This window comes from Phytophthora parasitica (assembly GCF_000247585.1).
Source record: "Phytophthora parasitica INRA-310 unplaced genomic scaffold supercont2.36, whole genome shotgun sequence".
NCBI classification, from domain to species: Eukaryota; Oomycota; class Peronosporomycetes; order Peronosporales; family Peronosporaceae; genus Phytophthora; species Phytophthora nicotianae.
This window is the reverse complement of record NW_008649022.1, coordinates 580951-606831: the sequence shown is the minus strand read 5'-3', so window position 1 is coordinate 606831 and position 25881 is coordinate 580951. Positions and strand designations below refer to the sequence as shown.

The 25881-nt window shown below is 48.1% G+C and overlaps 9 protein-coding genes across 13 annotated transcripts; 6 read left to right on the top strand and 3 right to left on the bottom strand.

The window, feature by feature from the left end:
* Positions 1 to 256: 256 nt before the first annotated feature.
* Positions 257 to 1288, bottom strand: PPTG_13766 (hypothetical protein; the record flags this gene model as incomplete). Its single annotated transcript, XM_008910165.1, has 1 exon — positions 257 to 1288. The coding sequence occupies one exon, from the start codon at positions 1286 to 1288 to the stop codon at positions 257 to 259; it is 1032 nt and encodes a 343-aa protein (XP_008908413.1).
* Positions 1289 to 2850: 1562 nt separating this feature from the next.
* On the top strand, positions 2851 to 4857 carry PPTG_13765 (hypothetical protein; the record flags this gene model as incomplete). Its single annotated transcript, XM_008910164.1, has 1 exon — positions 2851 to 4857. One exon carries the CDS (start codon positions 2851 to 2853, stop codon positions 4855 to 4857), a length of 2007 nt encoding a protein of 668 aa, XP_008908412.1.
* Positions 4858 to 7195: 2338 nt separating this feature from the next.
* On the top strand, positions 7196 to 7402 carry PPTG_23380 (hypothetical protein; the record flags this gene model as incomplete). The annotated part of the gene is made up of 1 exon (XM_008910163.1): positions 7196 to 7402. One exon carries the CDS (start codon positions 7196 to 7198, stop codon positions 7400 to 7402), a length of 207 nt encoding a protein of 68 aa, XP_008908411.1.
* A 1726-nt stretch (positions 7403 to 9128) lies between these two features.
* On the top strand, positions 9129 to 9361 carry PPTG_23379 (hypothetical protein; the record flags this gene model as incomplete). Its single annotated transcript, XM_008910162.1, has 2 exons — positions 9129 to 9209; positions 9296 to 9361. 2 exons carry the CDS (start codon positions 9129 to 9131, stop codon positions 9359 to 9361), a joined length of 147 nt encoding a protein of 48 aa, XP_008908410.1.
* Positions 9362 to 10382: 1021 nt separating this feature from the next.
* PPTG_13764 (hypothetical protein) lies at positions 10383 to 11992 on the bottom strand. 3 transcript variants are annotated; one of them, XM_008910159.1, is made up of 3 exons: positions 11937 to 11992; positions 11628 to 11837; positions 10383 to 11548 (listed from the first exon to the last, which is right to left on the bottom strand). In XM_008910159.1, exons 1-3 carry the CDS (start codon positions 11979 to 11981, stop codon positions 10610 to 10612), a joined length of 1194 nt encoding a protein of 397 aa, XP_008908407.1. In that variant the 5' UTR covers positions 11982 to 11992; the 3' UTR covers positions 10383 to 10609. The 3 variants fall into 3 exon arrangements, with proteins under 3 accessions (XP_008908407.1, XP_008908408.1, XP_008908409.1); XM_008910160.1 differs by having other exon boundaries at positions 11628 to 11992; XM_008910161.1 differs by having other exon boundaries at positions 10383 to 11837.
* A 144-nt stretch (positions 11993 to 12136) lies between these two features.
* On the top strand, positions 12137 to 13564 carry PPTG_13763 (hypothetical protein; the record flags this gene model as incomplete). The annotated part of the gene is made up of 4 exons (XM_008910158.1): positions 12137 to 13113; positions 13173 to 13261; positions 13335 to 13411; positions 13475 to 13564. The coding sequence occupies 4 exons, from the start codon at positions 12137 to 12139 to the stop codon at positions 13562 to 13564; spliced, it is 1233 nt and encodes a 410-aa protein (XP_008908406.1).
* A 746-nt stretch (positions 13565 to 14310) lies between these two features.
* On the top strand, positions 14311 to 16962 carry PPTG_13761 (hypothetical protein; the record flags this gene model as incomplete). Its single annotated transcript, XM_008910157.1, has 1 exon — positions 14311 to 16962. The coding sequence occupies one exon, from the start codon at positions 14311 to 14313 to the stop codon at positions 16960 to 16962; it is 2652 nt and encodes an 883-aa protein (XP_008908405.1).
* A 112-nt stretch (positions 16963 to 17074) lies between these two features.
* On the top strand, positions 17075 to 22197 carry PPTG_13760 (hypothetical protein). Of its 3 annotated transcripts, none has more exons than XM_008910156.1 (9): positions 17075 to 17251; positions 17379 to 17504; positions 17571 to 17640; positions 17706 to 17761; positions 17832 to 17908; positions 17985 to 18255; positions 18329 to 18446; positions 18506 to 18635; positions 18713 to 22197. In XM_008910156.1, exons 1-7 carry the CDS (start codon positions 17150 to 17152, stop codon positions 18404 to 18406), a joined length of 780 nt encoding a protein of 259 aa, XP_008908404.1. In that variant the 5' UTR covers positions 17075 to 17149; the 3' UTR covers positions 18407 to 18446; positions 18506 to 18635; positions 18713 to 22197. The 3 variants fall into 3 exon arrangements, with proteins under 3 accessions (XP_008908404.1, XP_008908402.1, XP_008908403.1); XM_008910154.1 differs by having other exon boundaries at positions 18325 to 18446; XM_008910155.1 differs by having other exon boundaries at positions 17075 to 17504; positions 18325 to 18446.
* PPTG_13759 (hypothetical protein) lies at positions 18643 to 23925 on the bottom strand (the record flags this gene model as incomplete). Its single annotated transcript, XM_008910153.1, has 1 exon — positions 18643 to 23925. The coding sequence occupies one exon, from the start codon at positions 23923 to 23925 to the stop codon at positions 18892 to 18894; it is 5034 nt and encodes a 1677-aa protein (XP_008908401.1). The 3' UTR covers positions 18643 to 18891.
* Positions 23926 to 25881: the final 1956 nt, after the last annotated feature.

Sequence of the window (25881 nt, the reverse complement as noted above, 5' to 3'; positions counted from 1 at the left end):
TTTTGATACTGCTACTATTATCTGTGTGGGATACACTGGCCAAGAATTAAGAATAGGTTGATGCACATTTTCTAACGGTTTGAAGATGGAAGCTCTTGGAAAAAAATCAACGAACAGTGTATATATACTGCCGCGAAATACAGTTTCTGGATAGCTATAGTTGAAAAAGCAACGAGTGCTCTCCCTCCACAATCATTTTCATCCTAAAGAGTGTCGTCAACATCCATACAGTAGAGTTCAGGTTGGTACAGCCATCTTAGTGGTACAAGGGATAGCGTGAGAAGCAATCCTCGAGAAGATTGCACTCCACCGTCATGCTTGCATTGCTGAACAGGATCGATATGTCTTCCACATTGCCTAACAACTTCAGCAGCGGCGATAACATATCTGCATGAGAAATCAACCCAACCATACGCTTGGTTGAGTTGTCCCAGGAGAAACGCACAGTACCACTCACAACTAGTTGTTCCCCTAGTAACTTACCAGCGATGCGAGTCAATCTTTTCTGATTAGCTGGTCTTCCTCGAAAACCATTACACAGAAAGACTTCATCAACACTTCTTTTGCTGAACGTGAAGCTCGTGGTTGTCCTAGCCACGAGAGAATTCTCAGTGATTTGTTGCACTTGCTCGCACTGGAAGCGAACATCGCCAAAGAGGTGGCTGAAGACCCCCCAGGTTCTCGCCAACGCCTCAAAACCAGACATCGTTCCCGCGTCAAGATCCGGAGCCATGCATAGTCTTAAGAAGTCTAGTTCGGCGACTCGTGAGCCGTCCGGCTCGATAAATCCACGACGAAACACTCGAAAATACTCCGTCACCACGTCGTGCATCGTGATATGTGGTGCATTCCCAATGAAGAGTTTGTTACGCCGAGTCCTCAGGTACTGAATCTCATCACGAAGTTTTCCATTGCATTTGTGCAGATTTTCCATCAACGCCTTCTGCCTGAGACGGTATCGCTCTTGGCTTTTTCGATGGCGCTCTCGGTGAATGGCCTCCACGAGATCCTGTCGTTTGTTTGTGGATAGATCAACTCTGAATCGAGAAGGTCGGCCGAGAACTTTTCTCGTGTGTGTAGTTGGATTGACCACCCGAATAGGCTCCACGTCAGTAACGGGGTCGAACTTGTGCGCGCACGGAAACACGGAGTTTCTTGGCACCATGGTATTCTTGTTTGTAGCGGACACAAAGGAGTGCTTTCGAGTTCGAGCTCGCTGTAGCACACAGGCGATAACATCTTGACCGAGTGACTGGAAGTTAGGCGGGTGAAGCACGTCTGATGACATGGTCGATTTGAATTCTTGGTCTAAGCTGTAGTTGACGACTCTTCTTAGAGTATTCGCGGAGGTAGACAAAATGTGTTGTGTGGGTAGGACGTGGGTTTGTCGACTGATCACCGAATTTAATCCGTAATTTACTATCACATCATAGTTTTATCATACTTACCGCAGGTTGTATGCATGGATTGCGTGATAATGTATGACTTTTAATTAATACTAATCAGCAGTTGTTACGATCAATTTCCGAGAAGCCATTTAGGTACACTATTTTAAAACCATGAGAAAACAGATATTCCCACCCCGGAGTGGGAATGACATTCGTTCTATTTTAGCGTTAATAGTAATCGGAAGTGCGAGACTCTGGCCCCAGAACATACACATTGCAAAGCAAAAACAGCTTGATTCAATTCCAGGTGTTTTCCTCACGCGAATCCATTCCAAATCATTGTTAGTATTATGCGGATTGGATCATCTAACACAGCATTGGTTGGAACAGGAGGATTTGTCATTGATTAGTAGTTAACGAATACTAGTACTTCGAAGTACATGTTGAAACTTATCTGTTGCGTCAATGCGTCTGGTGATTAGTATGGACTAACAATCATGTGTAGGTAATCGCGTAGTACTAATCAAACTGGGCTTTTGTCGAAAGATTCGTAATATAACGCTCCTAATCTAATTCTGTGTCAAACAGATACAATTACGCTTATCACTTCTACAAGGCTTTGGTTTAAGGGTACTTTCAACCGCGTCATAAAAGTTGGAAAAGCGAATATATATGCATGAAACATTCAAGTCATCGGACTTGAAGCTCCATCGGTACTGTGATACTGTCGAGTGCCGCTGATACAGAATCTTTGCCAGTTAGGAAGAGCGTTTAGTCTTGCGGAGTCATCCAGTTATGTCTTGCTTTCTTTTCGTGTCTGTAACGGTAGTATGCATGTTTTGTTGTGGCTCATTGTGCCACATTGTGATTGGTTTGCCAAGACTTGTCAAAATTTATTAATACCGCATTGTATTTTACATGTATGATGGGTACAGAATCCTTAAGCCACAATGTTTTTTTTTTTTTTTTAGGTATTCACATGTTGAACTGTGGCAGCATTGTTGCTATGAAGGAATTACCCGTGGTATTTGCACCCGTAACAGTACATGTATTATTTTCACCGAACCATCTTGGTAGTGGCCAACGAACACTCGCGGGCTTGCAGTTCTCAAATCAGCAAGTTGCTCGTGATCCAGTTCCAGTTTGTACAGATGTTGTTTGACCATGTCTCTTGTGCTTGATCGTGACCGGATGGTGTTTGAATCGCTCTGTAATAATTGTCGTTTGCTTTCGCTCCAGACATTCAGAATCTGGCGCCTTTTCATGTAGAACAGGATAGTTGCCTCACTTTCTTCCTAGAATTACCATTACTCGATAGTCCAAGACTAGATGACTGACTATTAGACATCAAGGCTTCTTTAAAAAAAAATAGTTCGTCGAGTTGTCATCCAAGAATCAATCTAAGTTTCTTCATTTAATAATTTGATTTGATCAAGACACTTGCACGTGGATATCGACTGTCATGGCGCCCTTCAGGCCTTGGCTGTTTTCGCTACTTCTAAATGTGTTGTTTCAATATGTTTGGACGTACAACATCGGTATCGGTAAGAGCGACATTACTGGACCTGCCGCTGAAGTCAACATGATGGGGTTTGCCGACCTGCAGGAAAGCACAGCAGGAATTCTCAACCGCCTCTATGCCCGAGCATACCTCATCGAAGATCCAGACTCCAAGAACCGCGTCATGTTTGTTCACTGCGACCTGCACTCGGTCATGCAACTCGTTCACCAAGAAGTTATCGCTCAATTAGCAACGAAATACGATGGCGTTTACACTGCACAAAATGTGATCCTCCATGCGACACACACGCATGGTGGGCCCGGCGGCACAGCAGGATACTTCCTTTACGATATATCCATCCTCGGATTCATTAGTGAGAGTTTCGACCAAATTGTGAGCGGCATCCTAGCAGCCATCGACCAGGCGCATAATTCCGTGGAGAAGGGCGACATTCGCTGGAACAAGGGTGAGGTCGAGAAAGGAGGAAAAAACCGATCACCGGATGCATACGGTGCGAATCCGGCGGGGGAGCGCGAGAAATACACCAGTGATATCGATACCACAATGCGCGCATTACACTTCTTCAGCAGTAAGGGCACTCTACGCGGTATTCTGGCTTTTTACCCTGTCCACCCGACCAGTCTGACAATGAAGAACCGCTTGATCAGTGGTGACAACAAGGGGTTCGCGGAGTTTCTAATGGAGGAAAAATTCGAAAATGTTGTTGTTGGTATTGGAATTTCCAACGCCGGTGACGTGAGTCCTAATCTGGTGGACAACGGCGACGGCACCTTTGCCGGTGAGGGTAGAGATTCGGTGGATTCGGCGGAGATTATGGGCCACCGTCAGTTCACCACCTTGTCTTCTTTAGTCGAGGCAGAATCAGAACTCGTTACGGGCTCAGTTGTGGCGAAGTTATCATATGTCGACTTCTCGAACGTCACGCTAACCAACGTAACCGCAACGGAAGCAGATCCGTACGCCCATAAAACGTGTCCTGCTATTGTTGGGCAGAATATGGCAGCAGGAACAGAGGACGGGCGTGCACTGAGTATGTTCACGGAAGGAAACCTAAAAGAAAACAAGTTTTTCAAACTCATCAGCGGAGTTATCAAGAAAACTCCTGACTGGGTCCAGGACTGCCAGAACGCCAACAAGGTTCCGCTACTCGCTGTCGGACTGATGGATAAACCTTGGGTACCCTCGACACTGCCCGTGCAAATAGTCAAGATCGGACAGTTTGCAATCGCTGTGACTACTTTTGAAACGACAACGATGGCTGGGCGGCGAATCAAAGACAGTGTGAAGGCAGCACTGTCAGGAATCGGAGTGAAGGAGGTTGAACTTGCTGCTGTGAGCAACGCTTATTCGCAGTATTTGACGACAAAAGAAGAATATCTGACGCAACACTACGAAGGAGCTTCGACGCTGTTCGGTCCCAATCAACTTGCCGCTGTACAGCAAGAGCTGAACCGCGTGGCTGCATCGATTGTTGACCAATTGGTGCCGTTGGACGTGGGCCCCACTCCATTGCAGATTAAACGCAACGATTTGTTGACTCTTCAAACGGGCGTTGTTCTTGATACATCACCGTGGTTTAAGTCTTTCTCGCACGTTCGAAAGCAGCCAGAAGAATCGTATGCCATCGGTCAGATGGCATCGGCTCAATTTGCTGGTGCGCATCCAAAGAATGCTCTTACACGAGTTTCATCTTTTTGCGACCTGCAACGAGTTGACTCTGACGATTCCTCTCCAACCATACTCACTGATGCCCACTGGGACCTTCGTTACCGCTGGAAGCGTACTGGTATTTCAGAGAGCACGAACACATGTGAGTGGTTCATCCGACCAGGAGGACGAGCAAGTGTTGCTGGCACGTATCGTTTTGTCCACCGCGGATACTCGAAACAGCTAGGAGGCAAACTCAAGCCGTACGAAGGAGTGTCGAAAACATTCACTATAGCCTGATCTACAAGAAGGTGTGACACCCGGTATCACTCTTCTTGAATAGTTTGCCGAGATAAAAGAAATAAAGAATCGGTGCCATGAACAGCTCTGAAAATGACCAAAAAAAAATGGACTCTTAGTGCTGGGTGGACTACAGTACACCGCTCGTGGACGTTTAAACTTGCTGCAAGGGCATAATAGTGGTCACGCAGCTTATAGTCAGTTCTTCCCGAATCTCGAATTTAGTATCGATGTACAAAAAAACGAGGTAATCAGGTGGGTTCTTCGGTACCACGAAACCAAGGGTACTGGTGAATATATTCACCTAAGTTTGAGAGCTGGGACTTCCTTTGTCGACGCGTTTCCTGCACCGGCTTGGCGTAGCTGCTACTGCGGCTACTTGGAAGTATAACTCGAAGTCATGGTGGCAAAAGCAGTTTACGGTTGAATGGTTGTCACCAGGGCAGATGAACCGAAATTTATTTTTCTTTGTCAAACATTGCAAAATTCCCCCTTGCATTCATCACAAATATCAGGCGGGTGGGGGATAAATCGTGTGACGTTTTGTCGCATACTATTACATGCATACTGGCGATGACGTAGACTTAGTTCATTAACCTTTCCAAGTCAACACAGCGATATTGGGGCACAGTCACGTCGTATTGCAGTGTGTTAGCGAGGCCGACTCGTGAATGGAGCTGGCCGGAGCATGGGCGTGGAGTGGTGGGTTTGCTTGTGCTGCTCATAGAAAACTACAAAATGACTGACTGTTGCTACGGCTCCTGCGCTACCTCTCAGTATAAAAATACTTCATCTTGGCGATCTTGTCGAGGACGATATTCTATGTTTGATGATATCGGCTTCCAAACCTGGAAAACTTCGATAAACACGTGGAGTCCAAGGCCACCACTATAGTAAATTACTGCATATTTGTGTTAACCCTTCATGAGTTTTTGCTTATTACAATATATAATATAAAAGTCCCGGTTGTTATTCTCTCACGGGAAATAGACTCCCAGGTAGTGATAATCCACCCTTGTGATCAAAACCGGGGGCCAGTGCCACTGGTTGAACAAAACAATACCATCATCGACTGCTTTGAAGTTGCCACTTGCACTTACCAGTACAAGCGAAACCTTTCCATCTGCTGTAACCGGGTTCATTGCTGGCAAACTGTTCGTCTAAGTACGTCGTACTTGTCATTTGAGTACAGCAGTCGTGGAGTCCAACTTGTGCCCACTCCCCTACAGTTACAGCGCATTATGCTGAAATATTCGCTTTTCTAAACGTCCACCATCGAATCCGACATTTTGATTTTTGGAAAGAAAAAAAACAGGATAGAACAGATTTGCAGTAAACGTAATTAGAACTGGTACTCGGTTCTAATTGCGTTTATTGTGCCTTTCTGCCAAAACGCCCTCAGTTTTATGGTCCTACGTAGGAGGGTGGCCCTTACGGAAGACCTCCTATCTGATCGGTGCTTCCGACTAAAATTTAGCCTAACCCTTTGACGAAAAAGAAAGACGATGCCAATCAAAGAAAAAGGGTGTTGCTTTACATACTCGCGAACAAATTGTTGCATTTCAATCGGCCATTTAGGTGACCACTCATTCTTTGGGGTGTCGTCGACATTTCCTGTTGTCTTGAAGAGATGGTACCATCTCCGAAGGCTTCTGGCCGAGACGCCCAGTACACCGGCAACTACGCTGATCTCAATATTGTAGACATATGAGTAGCCCATATTTGATTTAAAATCAATCTGTTGTGGATACCTTACGTAAGGGTAAATGACCGGTAAATACTGGCCATTCAGTCCTTAATTTGTTAAAATGTACCCTTTAGACCAAATCGGAGCCCTTATCTAGGACCTCCACAATCAAGTATTATTGGATCATAGTCGGCAAAATCAAACAGTGTTATTGGTCAAATATCATTTTATTTAGTGGCCTGGCTTAGCAATTCAACTCCAGTTCGTCCTCAAATCCCACCTTTAGCCCTACCCACCATTGCTTAGGACCAGCTTTTAAAGGTCAGATTGGCCAAAACTTTGGAAAGGCACAATACTGCAAATCTGCGCAGTCCCCTGAACAAAATGGCTAGTACCATTTTGAACTTTCGCATGTGGAAGTTTTTTCAATAGCATGTCGCCCATTTGCGTCTTTGCCTTTCGACACTCGTTCCACCAAACAGAACAGAAATTATCAATGCGCCTGCACGGCGTCTTCCTTCGCTGTTGTGGTCATCCTAACTACAGGAAGCCATGGATTGTCAACTGCCATGGCAAGCGATCAAGCCAAGTTGCCAACCACGACTGCGCCTGACACAGCCTTCTCTATCCGTTCACTTCCGAGTGAGAGCGATGGATACACCACAAACAAGCTTCGGGGCGCTGACGAAGCAAGACGAGGAGAGAAGATTCTTGCCGAATGTGAAGCTGAAGCTCTTCCTGGTTCTAGGATTTAATCCTCAGACTGCAAATCGGTTTTTATCCAAGGCGCAAGCGAAAAAGTTCTACTATTTGTGGCTTAACAAAATGGCAGCCAGGAAGCCTCGCACGAAGGCTTGACTTGTGCTTTGAGCGCAAAAACAACGCGGTTAGAAATTAGTTGGAATAATTTTGCTCCGTAAAGCTTTAAAAAATTGAAGGTACCACTCAAATTCTTCTTTTCGTTATTTTTTTTAGCACGACTACTCATGGCTACTTCGCAGTATCAAGCAAAGCTTTTTTCTTTACGAATCTGTAGCCATCGCAGTAGCAGTAAGCGAGCGTACAATATCCGGGTTTTGCTACTCAATCTGCTCGGCGCACTGGTTGACATTGAAGCACAGCGAGCTGATTCGTATATCGAACGCCGCCAAGACCTCGTCTTCCGTATTCTCAAACTCCAGAAATCCCAAGTGCTGGTCGATGCTTTCCTTCCACTTGGGCTTATCATTTGTTCGGAACGACCTTAAACTGAGGAAACGGAATTCTAAGGAAACGATACTGAATTGTGAGGAAAACCCGATATCTCCTCTCGTAGATAAACTATTGCCCTAGACAGTTTCGAGAGGAATAGGATGGCGCAAGCTACCATATTCACCAGACCCGGTTGGATTCTTGTTTCTTACTTCTAACAGGCTTTCCGGGTTCAGATTTGTAATCGCTCCTGGAAGCAAAATATAAAGTTTTGTCTCTTGACCACTCATCAGTCCTTGTGGCTACTTATTCTAGACGTCCATGTAGCTTTGCAGCGATCAGCTCTTTCTGAGTATTGAATGAGCGGTAAAAACTTCAAATATTACTCAGTTTTCAGCCCTTCCTCAGAAGTCAGAACTAGATTACTCACAAATAAGTATCACCCCTTTGTTCAGACTCTATATGTCTGAACGGGCGGGTGCTCTGAGCTTTTGTAAATCCGATACTTCGAAGCAGATTCAATGGTGTTGTGGATTTTTCAACTACTTCCTCCCTCCACGATCGCCTTTAGAGCTCGAGGTTCTTTCGATCATGCTTTGCTTATTTTGAACTTGTTTCGTGCCGAGATGCGTTTTTACTTAATCACAGCTGTATAGCGGTGGCTAACGCGTATAGATTTGCAGAATGAGCACAGCAGCTGCAGAATGAATTTTTGTTTGAACGTGATCGGGGTGCCGTGCAAACAGTAATTTCGCCGGTTTTAATTGGAATAATTGTTAGACAACTTGCTTTTCGAGCGACCCTGCTACGCACAGTGCATTTTGCTACAGTATTAATCTGTGAGACGTCCGACTCGATCAGCTCGACTAGCCATAAGTTTGTGAGGCGTATTCCAGCAAAGAGGAATACTGGCTCTGCTCTGAACGTGTGGCTTGTCCAGGGAGGTCCGAACTGTGATCCATCGTTGTGTGAGTCTAAGACTACAAATTCAAGCTATGCAGTAGCTCACATTCGTATCTTTTTAATTACCGTGGATAATTCAATCCTCTTTCTGTTCGCAGGGATCAACTATGAAGCGAAAATCTACACTATGGACCGTCGCGGAGTCGTGCAAAGCACGTAGTTAACCTGTAAAGAAACTCAGGAGGCTTTGAAGTTGTCAACAACCGGAGCCTTGGATCCGTCGCAGATCCCAGCGTGCGCGCAAGAATTGGAACAAAAGTTTGGTGATCTCGGGCCCTTCTCGACTACTAGCGCTGCCAAGGATTTAGCTACATTCCTCTATAGGTATGGCAACGATTTCAGTACAACCGTTTATGGAGTGGGTTATGGCACCGTGTGGGTAGAGCGGGTCATGTATTTGGATCCTTCCGGAAGTGACGGGTTATGTTTTATGGACAGCGTGCTCACAACCTTGGGTGCTTCACCTGATAAATTCGCGAATGTTACATCGTCCTCCGTCGCCGTCAAAGAGGTAGGTGATGCGTTCCTAAATCTTTGTGATGCTGCAATTCTCGCTTCATGGAGAGAAATCTGAAGTCCACGGTGCAGCAAATATAGGTCCAGCTCGGTTGTGCCAAGCTACTAAAGACGATGGCGACTGCAATTGAGCACGAGGTCGGCTAGCCATCGTTCTATCTTCGCTTCCTGCTAGTGGTTCTGCCGCGAAACTCCAGCTCGAGAGCACTTATCCCACCAATCGTGTATCGATTGACTCTCTGTGCTGAAATGGATGTCGATTGCTTTCCCACTTGGCTGCACACGTAAACAAGGACGTCACCTCTCCAATCCCTCTCCTCAGCAACCTCATATCGTATTCCGAGATGTGGGAGACCCCAACGTCGTCCATCGAGCAGATGAGAGCGCAGGGTAAAGCGACTACGCATGACTTCTGGTGGGATCTGGGACGATGAGATACGGATGTTCTGTGCGTACTCCAGAGAGAAATCGTCGGTGTGTAGCAAGCTCAATCTTGGAGACTACAAAGCCAATGGTATAATCTACGAGCGCTACGAGTGCTGGAATAAGGCCTCCAAAACCTAGGACCAGGCCGCGGTGCTGATCATGAGCAGCGAACTCGACCCCGCGGAACCTCCTAAAAGCAAAATATCTGTAGGACGCTTTTGATGGTGAAAAAAAGGAGCTTATCACTTTCAAGTACCCAGCGCAATCAAACTCGCCACTAAAACCGACGAGGTTCTTTGCGGCATGAAAGTCTTGATCTCCTTTATACAAGGCGACGGAGATGTGGACAAGCAGAACAATGCGTGTGTTGCAGAAGAAATGGCGTCTGCGCATAACAGGACAACACCGCTCGAGTATCCGTACATATTGAGTACCGCTATTACAACGCATACGACGGTGCGTATGATGCAAATTTGAGTGATAAAGCTTTGACAAGACAAAATAAAGGCTGGTGAGTAGAAGGATTGTTAGCGCTGACGACGCTCGCGGTCATGACGATTTAATACTTTTCAGATTTCATTCACCACTGCTTCCTTGAAGTATTACACTGCATTGGCGGGTCGTTAGCTACCAAAAGTTACAACTGCATCTTGGAATCGACAGCCGAATAGATCGAAAAGTATCTACCATCCTGTCCCAAATAGGTCATTTAAATAACAATGCACCTGGGATGAATCACGAATGCAGAAATAACAAAGTTACGAAAATTCAGCATTGCAACTACTTCGAATGGAGGTGTCGTCAAACTCAATTCACTACAGCTTAAACGGTGTTCGTACGGATGTTATTATAGGCGGCTCCATCACCAGACGTCGAAAAAAAAAGTTAGTTTCTTAAAACTACCACCCAATTCAATTTTTCCATCAAGTCTTGTGTGGGTCGTTCTTGTCGTGCATGATATTTTCCAAGTCACGATATCTGTCGGATACGTCGCCCCAAAGACATTTGAAAACGGTCAATATAGTACGTCTCGCTCTGGATGACGTCAAGCGGCTCGACACGCATCAAGTGCAGCTCGCGCGTTTCTGCAAAGGACAACGCCGAGTCATTGTGTGCATATCGAGCGTCGACAATATGAGCGTCGTGCGGTAAAATGTTATCGTCAAAGAACATTGCGTGAACGCCTTCAGCAGAATCTGTTGGGTCAAGCACCAGAAGCTTTCCAGCAGTAGGATCTTCACGATTGCGGAACCAGTACGGGTAGAAGTCACGCAGTGCTAGCGTCGCCTGCGAATCTCGCCAACGTCGAGTAAGAAGATCGTGGATTTGCGACAATCCTTGCACAATCTGAACAGTTTCTCTCTGAGTTGAGTAAAATACCAGGGGCTCAGCATCATCGACTGTTTTGGGCTGTTTGAAGGTGCCCATAACCAGAGCTGTAGTGCCCTCCGCTCGCAAAAAGGTTCCAAACCGAGGCATTTCTCCATCCGGCATTTCGTGAAGATGAATGCGTCGATCGACACCTCCATCCGATCCATCCATGGGCTTAACCAACGGAAAGCACGGGTGACGTCCTTCGCAAAAGCAATTAAACTCTTGCGCCACGCGATGCAGGTCGTCGCCAAAAGTTCTGAAAATGAGGTTAAACTTCACCTCGTTCTTCTGTAAATATTCCAAAAATCTGAAAAACGCCGGCACAATGAAGCAGTACGGCGACTCGCTCAGCCCCACTTCTTCTAACTGCGCTTCACTTGCCCCAGTGAGAGGCAGTAGCAAGTGTTGTAGGAGTTCATCGTGCTCGCTTTTCAATCCCTCCCCTGGGTTCCCCGTCGCCGTGAAATCCTGACGTAGCACCTTCCTCATGTGTTTGTGCTCCTTGGCGATCTTGGGATCTCCCGATAGTGGGAACTACAGTCACAGTACGGTCACCATCGTCAATCCACCCACCCACCAAACGCAGCTACCTCGAGGAGCTCAAATAACCCACCTTGGCTCTTAGAAATGCTCCGTAGGATACGAGATTGTCGTCCTCTCGAGCGTCCAAAGCTCCTTCCCCCAGCGCTTTCTCTCCGTCCCAGACCCACTGGGAATCGCCACCGGGCACGTCGATTACGCGACCCAAGGCTCGTTCGGTCAGTAAGTCGTTCAGTATATGAGGAAGCGTCTTCCCCTGCACAGGATCGTGCATGATCGCTGTCTGTAGTCATCGGAACAACGCGAACTTCGGTCAACGCGGTGCACACTACCTGGTAATCGTCTGCAAACCGCCAGTAAGTCATGTTGAAGGTAATCGCACCTTGTTCACATCGAAGTACAGCAGCACGTGCTTAGTCTCCATCATCTCGTGCAAAATGAGGCTGTGTAAGAACGAATTTCTAACATCATCAGTAAATCTGATGTCAACCACACTATATTACATCTCCAAGACTGAATTATGTTTTCGACACTATTTAGTGTTCTGAACGCGTAATTCCCTCAATTCTACCAATCTGCAAAATGGCCGGCAAGGAGGACGCGCCGTTGGAGGCGCTACGCATGCTGCGTGCGCACCTGATCGCTGGCAAACCCGTAGAGGTGGAAGGAGAAGACCTGGTTTTCCGCGATGCGTCTGGCTCAGAACTACGACGACTGCCGAAGCACACGCCTACGGCCTACCACTCAAAGAAACTGGACAAGAGCTACGACCTATTGGCCGTGCACACATGCTTCAAGCACGCAGACTTGTCCTTCAGTGACTATGTACTCAAATGCCGTGAGGACAAGGCGGCCATGGTGTCCACTGTGGACAAGAAAGAGCTTGTGGCCTTCCTCAAGGGAGACATCGACAGTAGTCCCCAGATTCTGGATGCTAGTGGAAAACCCACGGCCGCTTCGGGCGAGAAGGACAGGAAGCCCACGACAAAGAAGACTAGAGAGCCCGAGGATGACGCACGAGCCGCTAAGAAGCGGAAATTGGCTCAGGAGAAGGAAAATCATCGTCATAAGCACGGAGAGAGCCATAAAACCCCGCAGGAGGTGAAACAAGACGAGCAAATGAAGAGGATAACAGACAGAGAGTACGTCAATAGGACGCGCACTACAGTGCTGGACGCACACAAGACCAAATTCGATAATGTGGTCAAGACGCTGGAGCTCGTGAATGCAGAGACCAAGGAGAAGATCGAGAAGGCCAGCAAAGCCTCAGCTCTGCTGGCTACCACCACGGCCAGAAAGGAGCAACTTCCACTGCACAGACTGGTGAAGGAGAAGATCCTGGGCACTCCGATCATTGTGGTGCCTGCTGGGTTCTCGGATCTGTTCACTATGTTGAATGCCAAGGACTTTTTGGAGGACGGAGTGTATGTGTCCAACATGCAGAAGAAGTCGGAGGGACATCGCAAACAGCAGTCGATGATGATCACGCATGAGGAAGACGGACACGTGTACACGTTCAAGATCGTGGACACGGTCAACCGGTTCAGAGACAAGGACTGGTGCGTTGAAGTCAGGCAGGTGTAAGGATGGTACTCATGTCTATTTATTGTGGTGTTAGGCGCTCGGTTGTTGGTGTTATTGTGTCGGGTCAGTCGTGGCAGTTCAAGGGCTGGAAGTGGAAATTTCCGCTCGAGGTGTTCAAGAAAGGTATGCTTTACTGCAGTGCTTCGCTTTCCTCGAGCGTGGCTTACTTATGAACTTTTGTTGGTGTTTTCGACAGTGTGTGGAGTTCACATCTACAACCAGGGATCCCAGCTCAACCCTGAAATTAAGCAGTGGGATGTCAAGGTGTTAATGGTAAGCGGACATCGAAGACGCACGGATTAGATGACGGCGGCTAATTATTGTTGTGTCTGATAGATCCACCCGGACAAGCGGCATTTGGACAAGGTGGCAGCCAAAGAGTTCTGGCGCTACTTGTTCGCTTTCATCAAGCACAAGCTGCAGTAAGAAGGCCGCGTAGAGGTACTCAAGCTACATTCCAAGTTGATGCGACATTGTTTTCGAGGTCTTAGCGCAGCAATAGGAGAATTGTACTACAGGAGCCACGATGTGCTGACGCGAGGAGACACAAACCCATAACAGGCAAACAACAAGCGCTGGATGCTCGGACTATATTACGTGCAATCGGTTACCACTGGGATTAACGGTGTTAATTGTCTCTAGGCGCCAGGATCGATGCAGTGGAGACGGCAGACAATAGGGGGAATTAATCTTGAGGATGAATCTAATTCCATGACGTGGCAATGGTTGCGTGTGGTTGAACCAGGTCATCGAGAACTTGTCGGCACCCGGAAATAGCAGCGGTGTGCCTCTGCCTCGATGCTTTTTAGGCAGCAGTTTCATGCGGTAGGTTTCGTTCATGTCGGGCTGAGCTCTAATTCGAGATGAGGTTGCGATGTGCTCTTGGTATGTTGGCATTTAGACGTTTGTAGTTGCCGCCCCGGAGAATTCTCACCGGCGTCACGATAGTCGCTACATCGGACGCGATACCAGTGTCATCAGTCTACCGGGCAGTGAAGTATTTGTGCCACCGTTCGACCTTCTCAGGACGGACGCACCCCGCAACGCAGGACGCGGCTGGGTACTGAGCAAAGGTGGCGTTACGACAACGCAAGAAGAGCGAGTCATCGGTGGTGGTAACGACGGATAAAGAGGAGCAAATAGAGGGACAAATCAAGCGCACGGGACCGCAGATGCCGACTCTGTCGTCGAGCAGTCAGCAGGGAATCCCCGTAAAGCAGGCTGGCAGTGGCATTATATCTACTGGTGCAGGATCAGACAGTAACGATGGCGTTGGACCCAAACGCGCACTCAAACACGCCATGACACTCTCGCATTTCCCGTCGAACCGAAGCTTGAACAAAGTGGCGCCCGAGGATGTCATGCCTCCCCCGCCACCGACACGACAGCAGAAGGTGATGGCGTTTGTCGAGCACAAGTACGTGAGCTCCTTCATGACTGCCTGCACGATCTTCGCGCTCTTTGGCGATGACTTCCGGGTCAGTTTCTTCCCGAAAAGTGCCGACGATCATGTGTACAACGTGCTGTTTGCACTCTTCATCTTCTTCTCCATCGAGCTGGTCTGTAACGTGTACAGTCGTCCCAACTACTTCAACCACGGTCGAGGCTTTTCCTTTTACATGGACTTGATATCGACGCTGTCTGTGATCCCGGACGTCGACTGGATCTGGTCCAAAGTCGTCGGGACGTCCAGTTCGACTAGTGCGTCGCAAGCTGCTGCACTCAAAGCAGGTCGAGCGTCTCGAGCAGGAACAAAAGCTGGTCGAATAGTGCGTCTGGTGCGATTGTTCCGAATGTTACGTATCCTGCGCGTCGTCAAGAAGAACAAGAACGGTGAGACCAAGAAGATCGAGATCTCGGAGCCGTCCAAGATCGGAAAAGTGCTGACCGAGAAGACGACGAGGAGGCTGATTGTGCTAGTGCTGCTGATCATCATCGTGTCTCCGATTATCGACGGTACAGTGGACTTGACACAGGACGATTTCCAGACGTCTCAGTTCGAACGACTGCATCGCTACACACAGGACTACAACAAGACTGGAACCATCACTATGGAGCACATGCGAAGCCTAGTCAACGAATACGTACGCGATTCCAACGGACTGATCGTGCAGATGGAACTCTCCAGTATCGACAACGCACTGCTTAAGACATGGCTACAAGAAGTCAAGTTTCAACCATTGAATAGCGACGAAAGCGACTGGCAGTTTGGGTTGAACCAAACGCTGTCCAAGAACCCGAAGACTGGATGGTCAGCCTCGTATCTCGTGGATACTCCGACCGACAAATATCGCACTACAGAGATCACGACAGTGGACAATCTGGGCTGCTACGTCGACGACATTTGTGTCGACTGCGACGCCGCTAGTGGCACGAGTCGGTGCCATTCAGCTGTCACGTACGACATCTCGTCGTATACCAGAGGCGCAGCCAACTTGAACATCGGCAAGACGATCGTTGTGATGATTTGTTTCGCTGTATCCATCTTCGTGTTGACCAAGGACGCCGAGTCAATGGTTATCGGTCCGATTGAACGCATGATGCGGCTTGTTACTCAACTCGCACAAAATCCTCTGGGATCTACCGAAGCCAAGCGCGAGGAATACGAAGACGACGTACCGAATGGCACGGACTACGAGACCAAAATGCTCGAAGATACACTCAGTAAGATCGGTCGTTTACTACAGGTGGGCTTCGGTGCTGCTGGTACTGAGATCATAGCGAAAAACATGGGAGGGGCTGGCGACTTCGACGTGATGATTCCAGGCAAGAAGATCACGTCAGTGTTTGGCTTTGGGATCATCGAACACTTTACCGAAACGTGTAGTATCTTAGAAGAGGACGTCATCACGTACATCAATACAATCGCGGAGATTGTACACGGTGACGCGAAGGTTTTCCATGGCGCAGCGAACAAGAACATTGGCTCAGCGTTTCTATTGGCGTGGAAGATCTGCGATGGCTCGTTGCCTGGTATGCGCGACCCGCGTGATCCAGCGGACAAACCTCGGATGTTACCGGCCGAAAAGACGAGGAAACGTGATGGAATTTACATAAAGAGCGCTGGATCGGGCACAGCAGTGCGACGTATTGGCCCGACGGAGCTGGTTGACAGTGCTCTCACTGCTGTACTGAAGATGCGGGTGGATATTCACAATGCCAACCATCACGGTACATTGCACAAGTACTGTACGAATACCAAGCTGATCGCTGCGTTCGATAGCTTTGAGGTACATCTAGGCTTCGGACTGCATATTGGCTGGGCTATTGAAGGCGCTATTGGCTCGAGATTCAAGATTGACGCGTCGTATCTGTCTCCGAACGTCAACATGGCTGCACGTCTCGAGGCAGCTACAGGCCAATTCGATGTGCCGATGCTTATTTCTGAGTGGTTTGTGGACGAATTATCAGCTGAAGCTCGTCGATTCTGCCGTAAAATCGACCGAGTCGCTGTAAAAGGCAGCGAGATCCCCATGGACTTGTGGACGTTCGACATTGGAATGTATCCAACTGAAGGGGTGAAGCCCGAGATCAACGAGGAAGGGAGGCAAAAACCGGTTGAGTTCGGTGTTGACCCTATCTACACCACTCTCCAGGAAGGCATTCCTAGTGCCTTTTTCTCTAATTTTCATGAAGGCATTGGTGCCTATTTTGCCGGTAAATGGGACGTCGCAAGGTCAAAACTCTCTGCTGCTAACCAGATCTGGGAAGACGGACCCACTAACGTCGTACTGAAGGTCATGGAGACGGAAGGACGGACAGAAGAGGGTGAGTTCATGGCCCCTACATGGTGGAAAGGCTATCGACAACTTACAGAAAAATAATAGCTCGTCGTTCTTTAGCAAAACTAATAAAACTGTATTTCCTACTTCAACTATTTTTCTGTAGCCATCACCAAAAATACTGAGAATAGGGATACATTTTTATGTGGTATCATTGGTTTAAAATCCTTCGAAACCTTTTCAACCAATCCAATGCAGTTTTCATTGAAACTTGCCACGTAACAATCAAATGCGCGTGGACGTCACTGCGCGCTTCCGGGAACTGGCCCCAGCGCGGCCCCACTCGTCTACAAGACGGCCAAATGCCTTCTTCATTGAAGCTACCGATTTGGTGCGTTGATAAATCCGAAATTCCGGTCGAATTCGTCCCGCTACGAGAAAAAATACAATATTTTAGGATACCCCACTGTATATTCCGAAGTTTTTCTAACAAATTATTACATTTCTTCTCTTAACAGTTGAGCAGCTTGCAGGAGATGGAGAAGCTGCTACGCCGCGTGAAGCCCAAATATTTGTTGCCCAAGTGCTTTGTCCGGACAAAAGGGTCCCAAATGAGCGAGGAGGACAAGGACGAGCTGGACGCAGTATGCTAAAAAAAAGACAGTTTATTCAGGACACAGTATACTGATGCTGCTTGTTGTCTGTTTTAGGACCTGGTGGAGCTCATCAAAAGCTGCAGCAGCAGAATCGACGCACTCAAGGCGACAATGGAAGCCCAAAGTGAGTTTTTTTTTATTTAGTATATATTGATGCCGTGGATGCTTAAATTAACGAGTTCTATGAAGATCTTGTGACCTCTGAAGGGGAATATCAGAGAGAAGTGGTAACCTACTTGCTTGAGGTACGTTGATGCTTAACGAGTGTCTATTGGTGGATAATATGGCCTAATATGCTTTTGAGGTTGTTTGTAGCGGTTGAAAACTGTCGCTGATAATGCGAAGCAGATGCAGAAGAAGAGATACCAGCAGCCGTTTCTACTGTCATCCCGGTGAGTTTGTTATTGAATAACAAATGTACTGAAGAAGCTTGGCTTATTTTATTTTTATTGGCTTTTGATGCTAAAGGCTGCTGCCTGAAGACGACCGGCAAGAATTGGATGCATTGGAGCAGAAGATTGTGCAGATGAGGAAGGAAGAGGCTAAGAAGAAACAGACCGCTGTTGCCTCTCCAAAGAATGCCGAAGCTCCGCCGCTCTCACCACCAAAATCACCCATAGCATCACCTCGTGCTGGCTCTTTATCGCCACTGGCTCCGTCGTCACCAGTGAAGCTAGCAAAGCCAGAATTCTGCCGGTGCACCGCCTCGAAGGCACGACAAGCACGGCAAACAGTTCAGGTACGGGTAAATGGAGGCCGAAAACTCTTGGCATCGCACTAACCTCTGATGGTGCGATGTTACGTACAGCAAGCCCCAGTGTTTGCTTCACAAAACGACGACCTTGAGTTCACGGAAGAGGAAGACCGTCGTTTCCGTGTTGAAAACGTGATGCTGCATCGTCACTTCCAAGAAAACCTCGAGGATGCCAAGTGAGTTGTTCGTGATAAACGTGATAATTGTCATAAGTATTCTGACATTGTTGCTTTAGAAAAATGGAGTCGAAGATGGCCGAGATTTCCAACTTAATGGGTCAATTCGCGGACAAAATCATGGAGCAGCAGACTGATATTGAGCTTATCCAACAACATGCTCAAGAGACAAAGTCCAACATCACTCAGGTGCGTTTGGTAGAGTTTTTTTTAATTTTATTTGCAATACATATGACAGCTCACGACTTTCACTTGTTAAATTCCAGAGTAATCGCATTCTGGAGCAGACTCAGAAGATCGGGAAAGGCTACGGCTTCATGATCTTCTGTTTCTACGTGGGCTTCTCCGTTCTCCTGCACATGCTGCACTACTTTAACAGCTAAAATACACGCGGTAGAGCTCTGAACTGCGGGACACGTGGCTAATCTATGTACTCTGCGTGACTTTAGATCGCATCGACAGCTTCCTGACTCAGCCCTTCATAACACGTGAGTCCGTCAGCATTCAACAGATCATCCCGTGCTCCTTTGTCCATCAAGTATTTCATCAGGTCTTGGAAGCCGTACTCGTGGCAGTAGTGGAGCAGCGACTGGCCATTCAAGTTCTGCGTATTGATGTCAGCTCCACGACGCAGACACAGCTTGGCGATGCGTTTGTTGTTGTTCTGACAGGCCACGGACAGCAGCGTGTTGCCTGTAGCATCTTTGGCGTCGATACCGATAGACCAGTCCGGACTATTGAGAAGCAGCTCGACTTCGTCGTATTTCCCGTGTCGACAAAGACTGAAGATTGTATCCAGCTGCTCGGATTCTTTGACGGCTTGAGAGACGGCGTCGCGCTTCTCTACTACCGGTATGGGTTTGGTACTGACTGGTTGAGCGGTGTCTGTAGCGGTCTGGACGAGTTCTGGACGCTGCATGAGGTCCTCGATGAACTGCGTGCTGAAGACTGACCGACCGGCAGTCCACGGGGAAAATCCGATCGATAGCCACTCGTCCAGAGCTCCACGAGGTCGCACGATGCCGACACTTGTCGGTTGATTCATATTCTTGATGATTGGGAGATAATTGGCCTGCATTTGACAAGTTTTGGTACTGGTGACGGCTGCTACGAAGTCTTTGGGAAGACAAGCAACGCGTTGGTGTAGAGCGCCACCGAAGCCTTCGACTGCTGTTTGGCTCTCACTGGATGCGTCAACAGGCTTGCGGATCCAAGATGTGCCCTCTCCTGGCGGTGGATGGGTCTGATAGCCCGGTGTCTTCTTGCCAATATGAGGAGGTGTTTCACTATACTCAACGTCATCCGGAGTTGGAGAGATATCCACCGATGCAGCCACGGAATATCCGCTTCTTGAAGACAACCGAGACGTCGCTATGGAGCTCGTCTCGGACCTCGACGAACCGGGTTCTTCGTCGTCTTCGTCCAATTCGTCGACATCAATGGTGTTCTGGCTTTGGAGTTTTCGAGCGAGTTCGGACCGCGCAGAGCGGACAGCTAGTGCAGGTTTTGATGGAGATGCGCTTTGCTGCTGGACACGCATGCCAAGCCCCATTCCAAGTCCGATTCCAAGCTGCAACATGTCGACACTGGCGCCTTTAGCCGCTCCACCAAGCGCTTGTGTGATACTGTCGATCATCTGCTTTGTACTAGAATCGAATGCCATCGTCGCGTCCTCCGGTTCGGTGGAAGCTCCAGCGATCTGTACACTTGACTTGGCTGAACTTGCTGAAGACGCTCTACTGGCAGCAATGCTACTGCGTTGTGGACGTTTCAAGGAGATTTGTGGTACTTGAATACGCGTGAGTTCGTTCCCAGTAGAAACCGGTTTTGACCTTTTGGAGGTGAGATCGACGACAATATCGTGCTTCTTGGCACTTGCAGTCACGAGTTTCACGCGACGTTCTTTGTCTTCTGGGGCCTCCATCTTCTTACTCATATACTTGCGAAGATTTTGCTGCGAATACCGTGCATCTCCGCTGTTTGTGACGCCGACTCCAAGTGTAGCCACTTCGCCTTCTCCTGTCGTGATGACCCCATCAATATCGCCGTCTTTACCTCGATACTTCTCGACTGGTAGAACGGGACGTGTCCAGAACGTATCGCCCGTGTTGCGATCATACCAGTACGCTACGCCGTCTTCAGTGACAAACTCATCGTACGGATTGTTCTGCATATACGCCCAGCTACGATACACAACACTAGAGCAGGCTCCAAGCGCACCTTCCGGGTTCGAGTTCTTCATAAAGTCACCGGGTTGTTGTCTACCGAGCGTTGTGAACGCTTGAGGCTGATTCCGACTGGATTGGCCAATCCAAAGCAAGTCAATGAACTCCACTGGAGTATTCTCTCGAGTTGTGGGCACGCAGAACGGGTACGTTCGATCCACGCGTGTGGTTACAGTCGCGTTCATTGACGCTACGTTAGGTGCGAGAACAGCACTCGAAGGAGCGACTTGTACACCGGGAACCACATCGTTCACTGCGAAGGGATCAACGAGCCAAAATGTGCGGAAGCCGTTGGCTTCTTCCTCTCCGGTTTGTTCTGGTCGATTCAGTGGGAATCGACGGGCTTCGAGTGCTTCGTCGAGGTGGATTCGAGCAGCCACGACGATACACGGAGGTCTTCGGACGTTGAGTGCGTGTTCAAGCGCTCGATAAACGTACTCAGGTGTGCTGGGTTCGACTACGAGACAAGCGAAGGTTACGCTCTCGTCGTGTGACGGTGCTGGGGCTACTGCTCGTCGGTCGAACACTACAAAGTTACCGAATTGTGCCGGAACATACGTGGTTACGAGCATGTGGATCAACAGTTCAGCAGACAAGCCACCGATGTCCAGGTTGCCCGGTGTAGGCTTACGAGCGAATGTCGCGAAGAGCACTACCAGAGGTCTCACGTGTTTGGTTCGTCTTGCATCGGTCGAGCCATGGGGCGGACTACACGCTCCAATCTGTAGCGCAGCCTTCTGTAGTGCAGCGATAGCCATACGCGCTGATAACCTCTCCAACCAACTGGCACTATGGCCTGCGTCGAAGTAGACGTTAGGGACGGGTAGTGGTAGGCGTTCCAGGAAGGTCGGCACGGGCATAGGTACACAGCGTAGAGGCGGCAGTTCGTAGACTCGAGGCTTGTATAGAGCTATAGGCTTCGTGTACTCCGTCACGAGGATCCAGTTACGTAATTGCGGCTTAGCTGGATGAATCGTGATGACGTCGCGTAGAGGAACCGGGTGAGTACCGGTCCGGTCTTTGGCGGTCACTGGGGCTCTCGGGTGGAAGTCACAGACGCTTTCCGAGTACTTTGAGACCCACCGAGCATTCTGAAGTGTGTTTTTTAGCTTGAAAAAAGACGACGGCCGGGTGGAATCCTTGTCGCCTCTGAGTGCTCGTGGTAAGCGATCAGTTCGAATCTGTTCGAGAAATGATCGGAACCAAGAGCGCGTGTGGAGTTTACGACGCATTGTCTTGTTCCAAGCAGTGGAGAGCTGGTCTATCGCTCGGTAGATTGGATGTCGACACTCGATTACAGTGACGTACTGCTTTAACTTCTTGTCATAACGCAGACACGCACGTTGCTTCATGAAGATCTCCTGGATCTCCTCTGCTCGGTATTTTCGTCGTAGTTGATCCAGTTCCCAATTCGCACACATGAGAGCACTCTCAGCCGTACGAACCTTTCTAGTCGCATCGCTAGGATCTTGATGCAAGTCGCAGTGACGTCCATTGCTTGCACTCCAGCAGTTAAAACAAACCTTTACAGCTTCTTGTCGAGCAGCTTCTCTGGATTCAGAGTCCAAGTCAGCGTCGTCTTCTTGTTGCGAGTTGTTTCTCCTTGACGTTTCTTCCATAAAACCAGGATCTGCAAGGTCTCGGATGTGTGGAGGCCTCCCAGATCGACTCGCTGCTTTCGCTTTACTGCGAATACTCGACCGTGTTGGAGACTCTGGATTAATCTGATCACCTTTCACTCTCTTGTTTCGATCACGGGCAAGTACAGCAACAAAAACCGGTTCTTCACGCTTGCCAAGTACGATCTCGCGTCGACGGGTTCCTGGTGTAGCAGCACCTGATTGGTTCCGGGAACCTTTTCCAGGAACAGATTTGCGTCGTAGCACGGCGTTAGAAGCGATGAGGGAAGAAATTGAGTCGAACTTTGACACATGTAGTGCGCTACGGATCGTGTCTCGTAGCTTACTGTTCTTACTGCCATCTGCACGGAAGAGTGTGTCGTTTGTCTGCCAGTCGCTGTCAGTATCATCACTCGTAAATTGGTCATCCCTTTCTTCGTCGAGATAAAGAGATAGAGACCTCCTTTGATCGAAAAATGGCTCTGTATCGCCTACTTCGCTGTCTGCGTAGTTGCCATTATCTTGAGTCTCGTTGGAAAGACTGCGCTCTGAAGGGAGTACGGAGTCGCATTCCCACACGTTCGGTAACGATTGGATGGATTCAGGCTGTAACGCTGGTAGATTGCGAGGAGATCTGATAGATTTCTTGGCTTCCTTAGAACCCCGAGCTCCAGATATCCGATGCTGTTGCTCTTGATCACTGGACGTCGATCTCGCAGAGGAACACGGCGGAGAAAGAGGCGGTAGTGTATCGGATCCTACGACTCCTAATAAAGAGCGTTGGTTGGCTCGAGAAAAGTTCTTTGAACGGCTGCTGCTATTTAGCACAGGAAGCGATTGACACACTGGTATTGGGGCTGCAGGAGTGAACGTCTGCCCTACTGGAGGTTCCCATTGACTGACCCCGGTTGTTGCGTTATAGTACCAGACTTCGCCACGCTCGACATCACGCACTTCATGCCACTGATCCACTTCTGGCTCCACGTTGTTATTGTTTTCAAGAGTTTTCTGTTGCTCTCGCCACCTTCGACGACACAGAAATCCTCTGGAGTGTGCTTGAATCAAAGTAGCGCTAGTCTCCAGTCGGTTTTGAAGCGGTTGATCACGTTTCTGCTGCTTGTTTCTGAGCATTTGCTCGGTTCGAAGACGCTCACCATTGACAATATTTTCTTGTCGATTCTGTTCTCGTTGGAAGGTATTCTTTTGCCATTCAACACTGTGTTTCGACGGTCTTAAATCCGGGTAAAAAATGTCTTTGGCTTGGCGGATCCGTGTCTCCTCGGCATTAAACGCTGAAGGATCAACGGGCCCAACTGGATCAGTTCGTCCTCGCGGCGACTTTAGGTCTGCATCGCTTGTAGGTTTAGTATCGGCCAGGTCATCCTCCTCGTCATCGTCCAGAACTTCGATAGTCAAGCGCGTTTTACCTCCTCCAGCTGTAGCCTTTGGGGTTTTCTTTGGTATTTTTACCGGCGTTTTGACGAGTCGTAATAGCTCTGCTGTCTCTGCGTGTAGCTGGACTAAACTTTCATCACCTTTGAAAACCACAGGAACTCCATCGTCAGAGATTTCGTCCTTTTGCCTTCGCCTCTGTGCTTGAGCTCTACTATTGCGCTTCGAGAAGAAAGAACGCATGCTACTACCGCATGCTCGATCAATCCGACCAGTACACAATTAGCACGGAGGTAGACGACGCACTGGTAACGGCTCAATTCGAACGATTATGCTGAAAAAAAAAGAAGACAAATATACCTTGACAGCGTTTATCGAACCTGCACAAGGGCTCTAAGAATTTTTTTTCTGAGTGCCTGATGTCCTGTGGGCTATATTATGAGATGCTACGCAGATTTAAATAAGTTTCTAGTAGGAGTAAGAAGTGACGTCGCACCACGTGCAATCACTTTCGTCGGTTGGAGCTCGAATCACAAGGTTTCCGGGTTGCCTCTTCGGCCACAAGTTTAACCCCACCGCACCACTCCCGGGAAACACAGCGCTAATCAATTCTACGTTGTGCTACAAAACTGCGGCATGGCCCACACAACGACTATGGTCTGAATCTGAAACTGTCCGACCTAAAGCGAGGTCACGACCAAGAAAAAGAAAACTACCATAATCTCTTCTGTTGTCATAATATGACAATATTATTGAAGTGATTGCCAGATGTTGGATATTGGTAGGAAGTCCAAGAAGAGTTTTGAGCCAAATGCATCTTCGCACGTGAATCTTTCTCCTGTTTCATTTATTTACAATTGGCCAAATGAAAAGAAGAAGTTGAGTAGATGTAATAGGTCTCGGAACACTACGAAGGAAGCTGACGCTTCCAGGCAAATCAAAGCTCTGTTATTGGTCCTAGGTTAGATGTGTAAGTCATTTTGGCGGCCGCTCTGTCGGCCTTGGTGGTTTTGTAACCTATGTCCTATTATTACTCTCCTTGCCAGCTTGGCGATGTCTACCAGTCGACATCGCCCGGTGAGTGGGCTAGGCTTGATCTGTTAGCCGCCACTACAGTAGAATCATTTTCTTGAACGATCACAGCCCGATATTTGATCCATGTGCATGAGTCATATGTACATGAGCCAACGGAGTGGTTAAAGTATCTCCCCTTGATGTAGACTACCTTGGTCACCCCTGTGATCGTGTTCATCACAGTTTTAAGGGCATCTATAAAGGTAGTGTTGGTAGTGTCACGGCTTGGTTTACCGTTCAATGAGCTGTCCGAGTCAGGGCTCCTCCGGTTAAGTATTCTACTGAATTGTCTGCCAAGTGCTGCAATAGTAATAACGGCAATACAAGAGCCAACAATAATAAAAATTGCCGTAATTACTGGTACATATTCATGTGGTTTATCAGTACCTAACGTCGTCACATCCCGCATGTCCTGTAACCTGAAATTCTCAGACAGCAAAAATGTACGCTGGGGAGGAAGCACCCGCTTACATTGCGATAAAGTCACGCACACATCCGATCGAGCAACATTAGATGACGTCTTGTACCCCGACGCCGTTGCTAGTCAATCGATATATAGTCTAGAATGCAGTTTAGAGTATAGAGACCACAAGATATGCGGGGCGTCCAGCATTTTGGTCGGTAGCTTGAATTTTGTATGTGCATACTTTTGTAAATTGTATTGCAAAAATTGATTCATTATCATATTGTATTTTTGTAAATAGCTCCAATAACCCGTTTTTTTTTATTACAAAGAACTGAATATAGTGATACTGAACTTTTTTTATCTGATCAGAGTCGTCATAGGCTACCTGGAGCACTTGATCCAGGAAACACAGGGCAAAACTATTTACTGGCACCGGTGGAGATGCTCTAAGAGAATTTCCACCGGTGTTAGTAAAAAGCAAATAGCAAAGGCCAATTGTTCTCGAAATACTACCAAAGATCTCTACCGATTTAACAGAATCGCCTTGCCTCCGAAATACGGGGATGACATGAAGCAACTCATCCCAGGTATGAAGAGAATAACGATATATTGTAAACAGACATCTCCACATCGTCCTGAAAGCAATCGTTGTTACTTATTCGCTCTACCAACACCAGTGCACTACGACCATCAGAGATACTGACGGTGGTTTTTCGCAC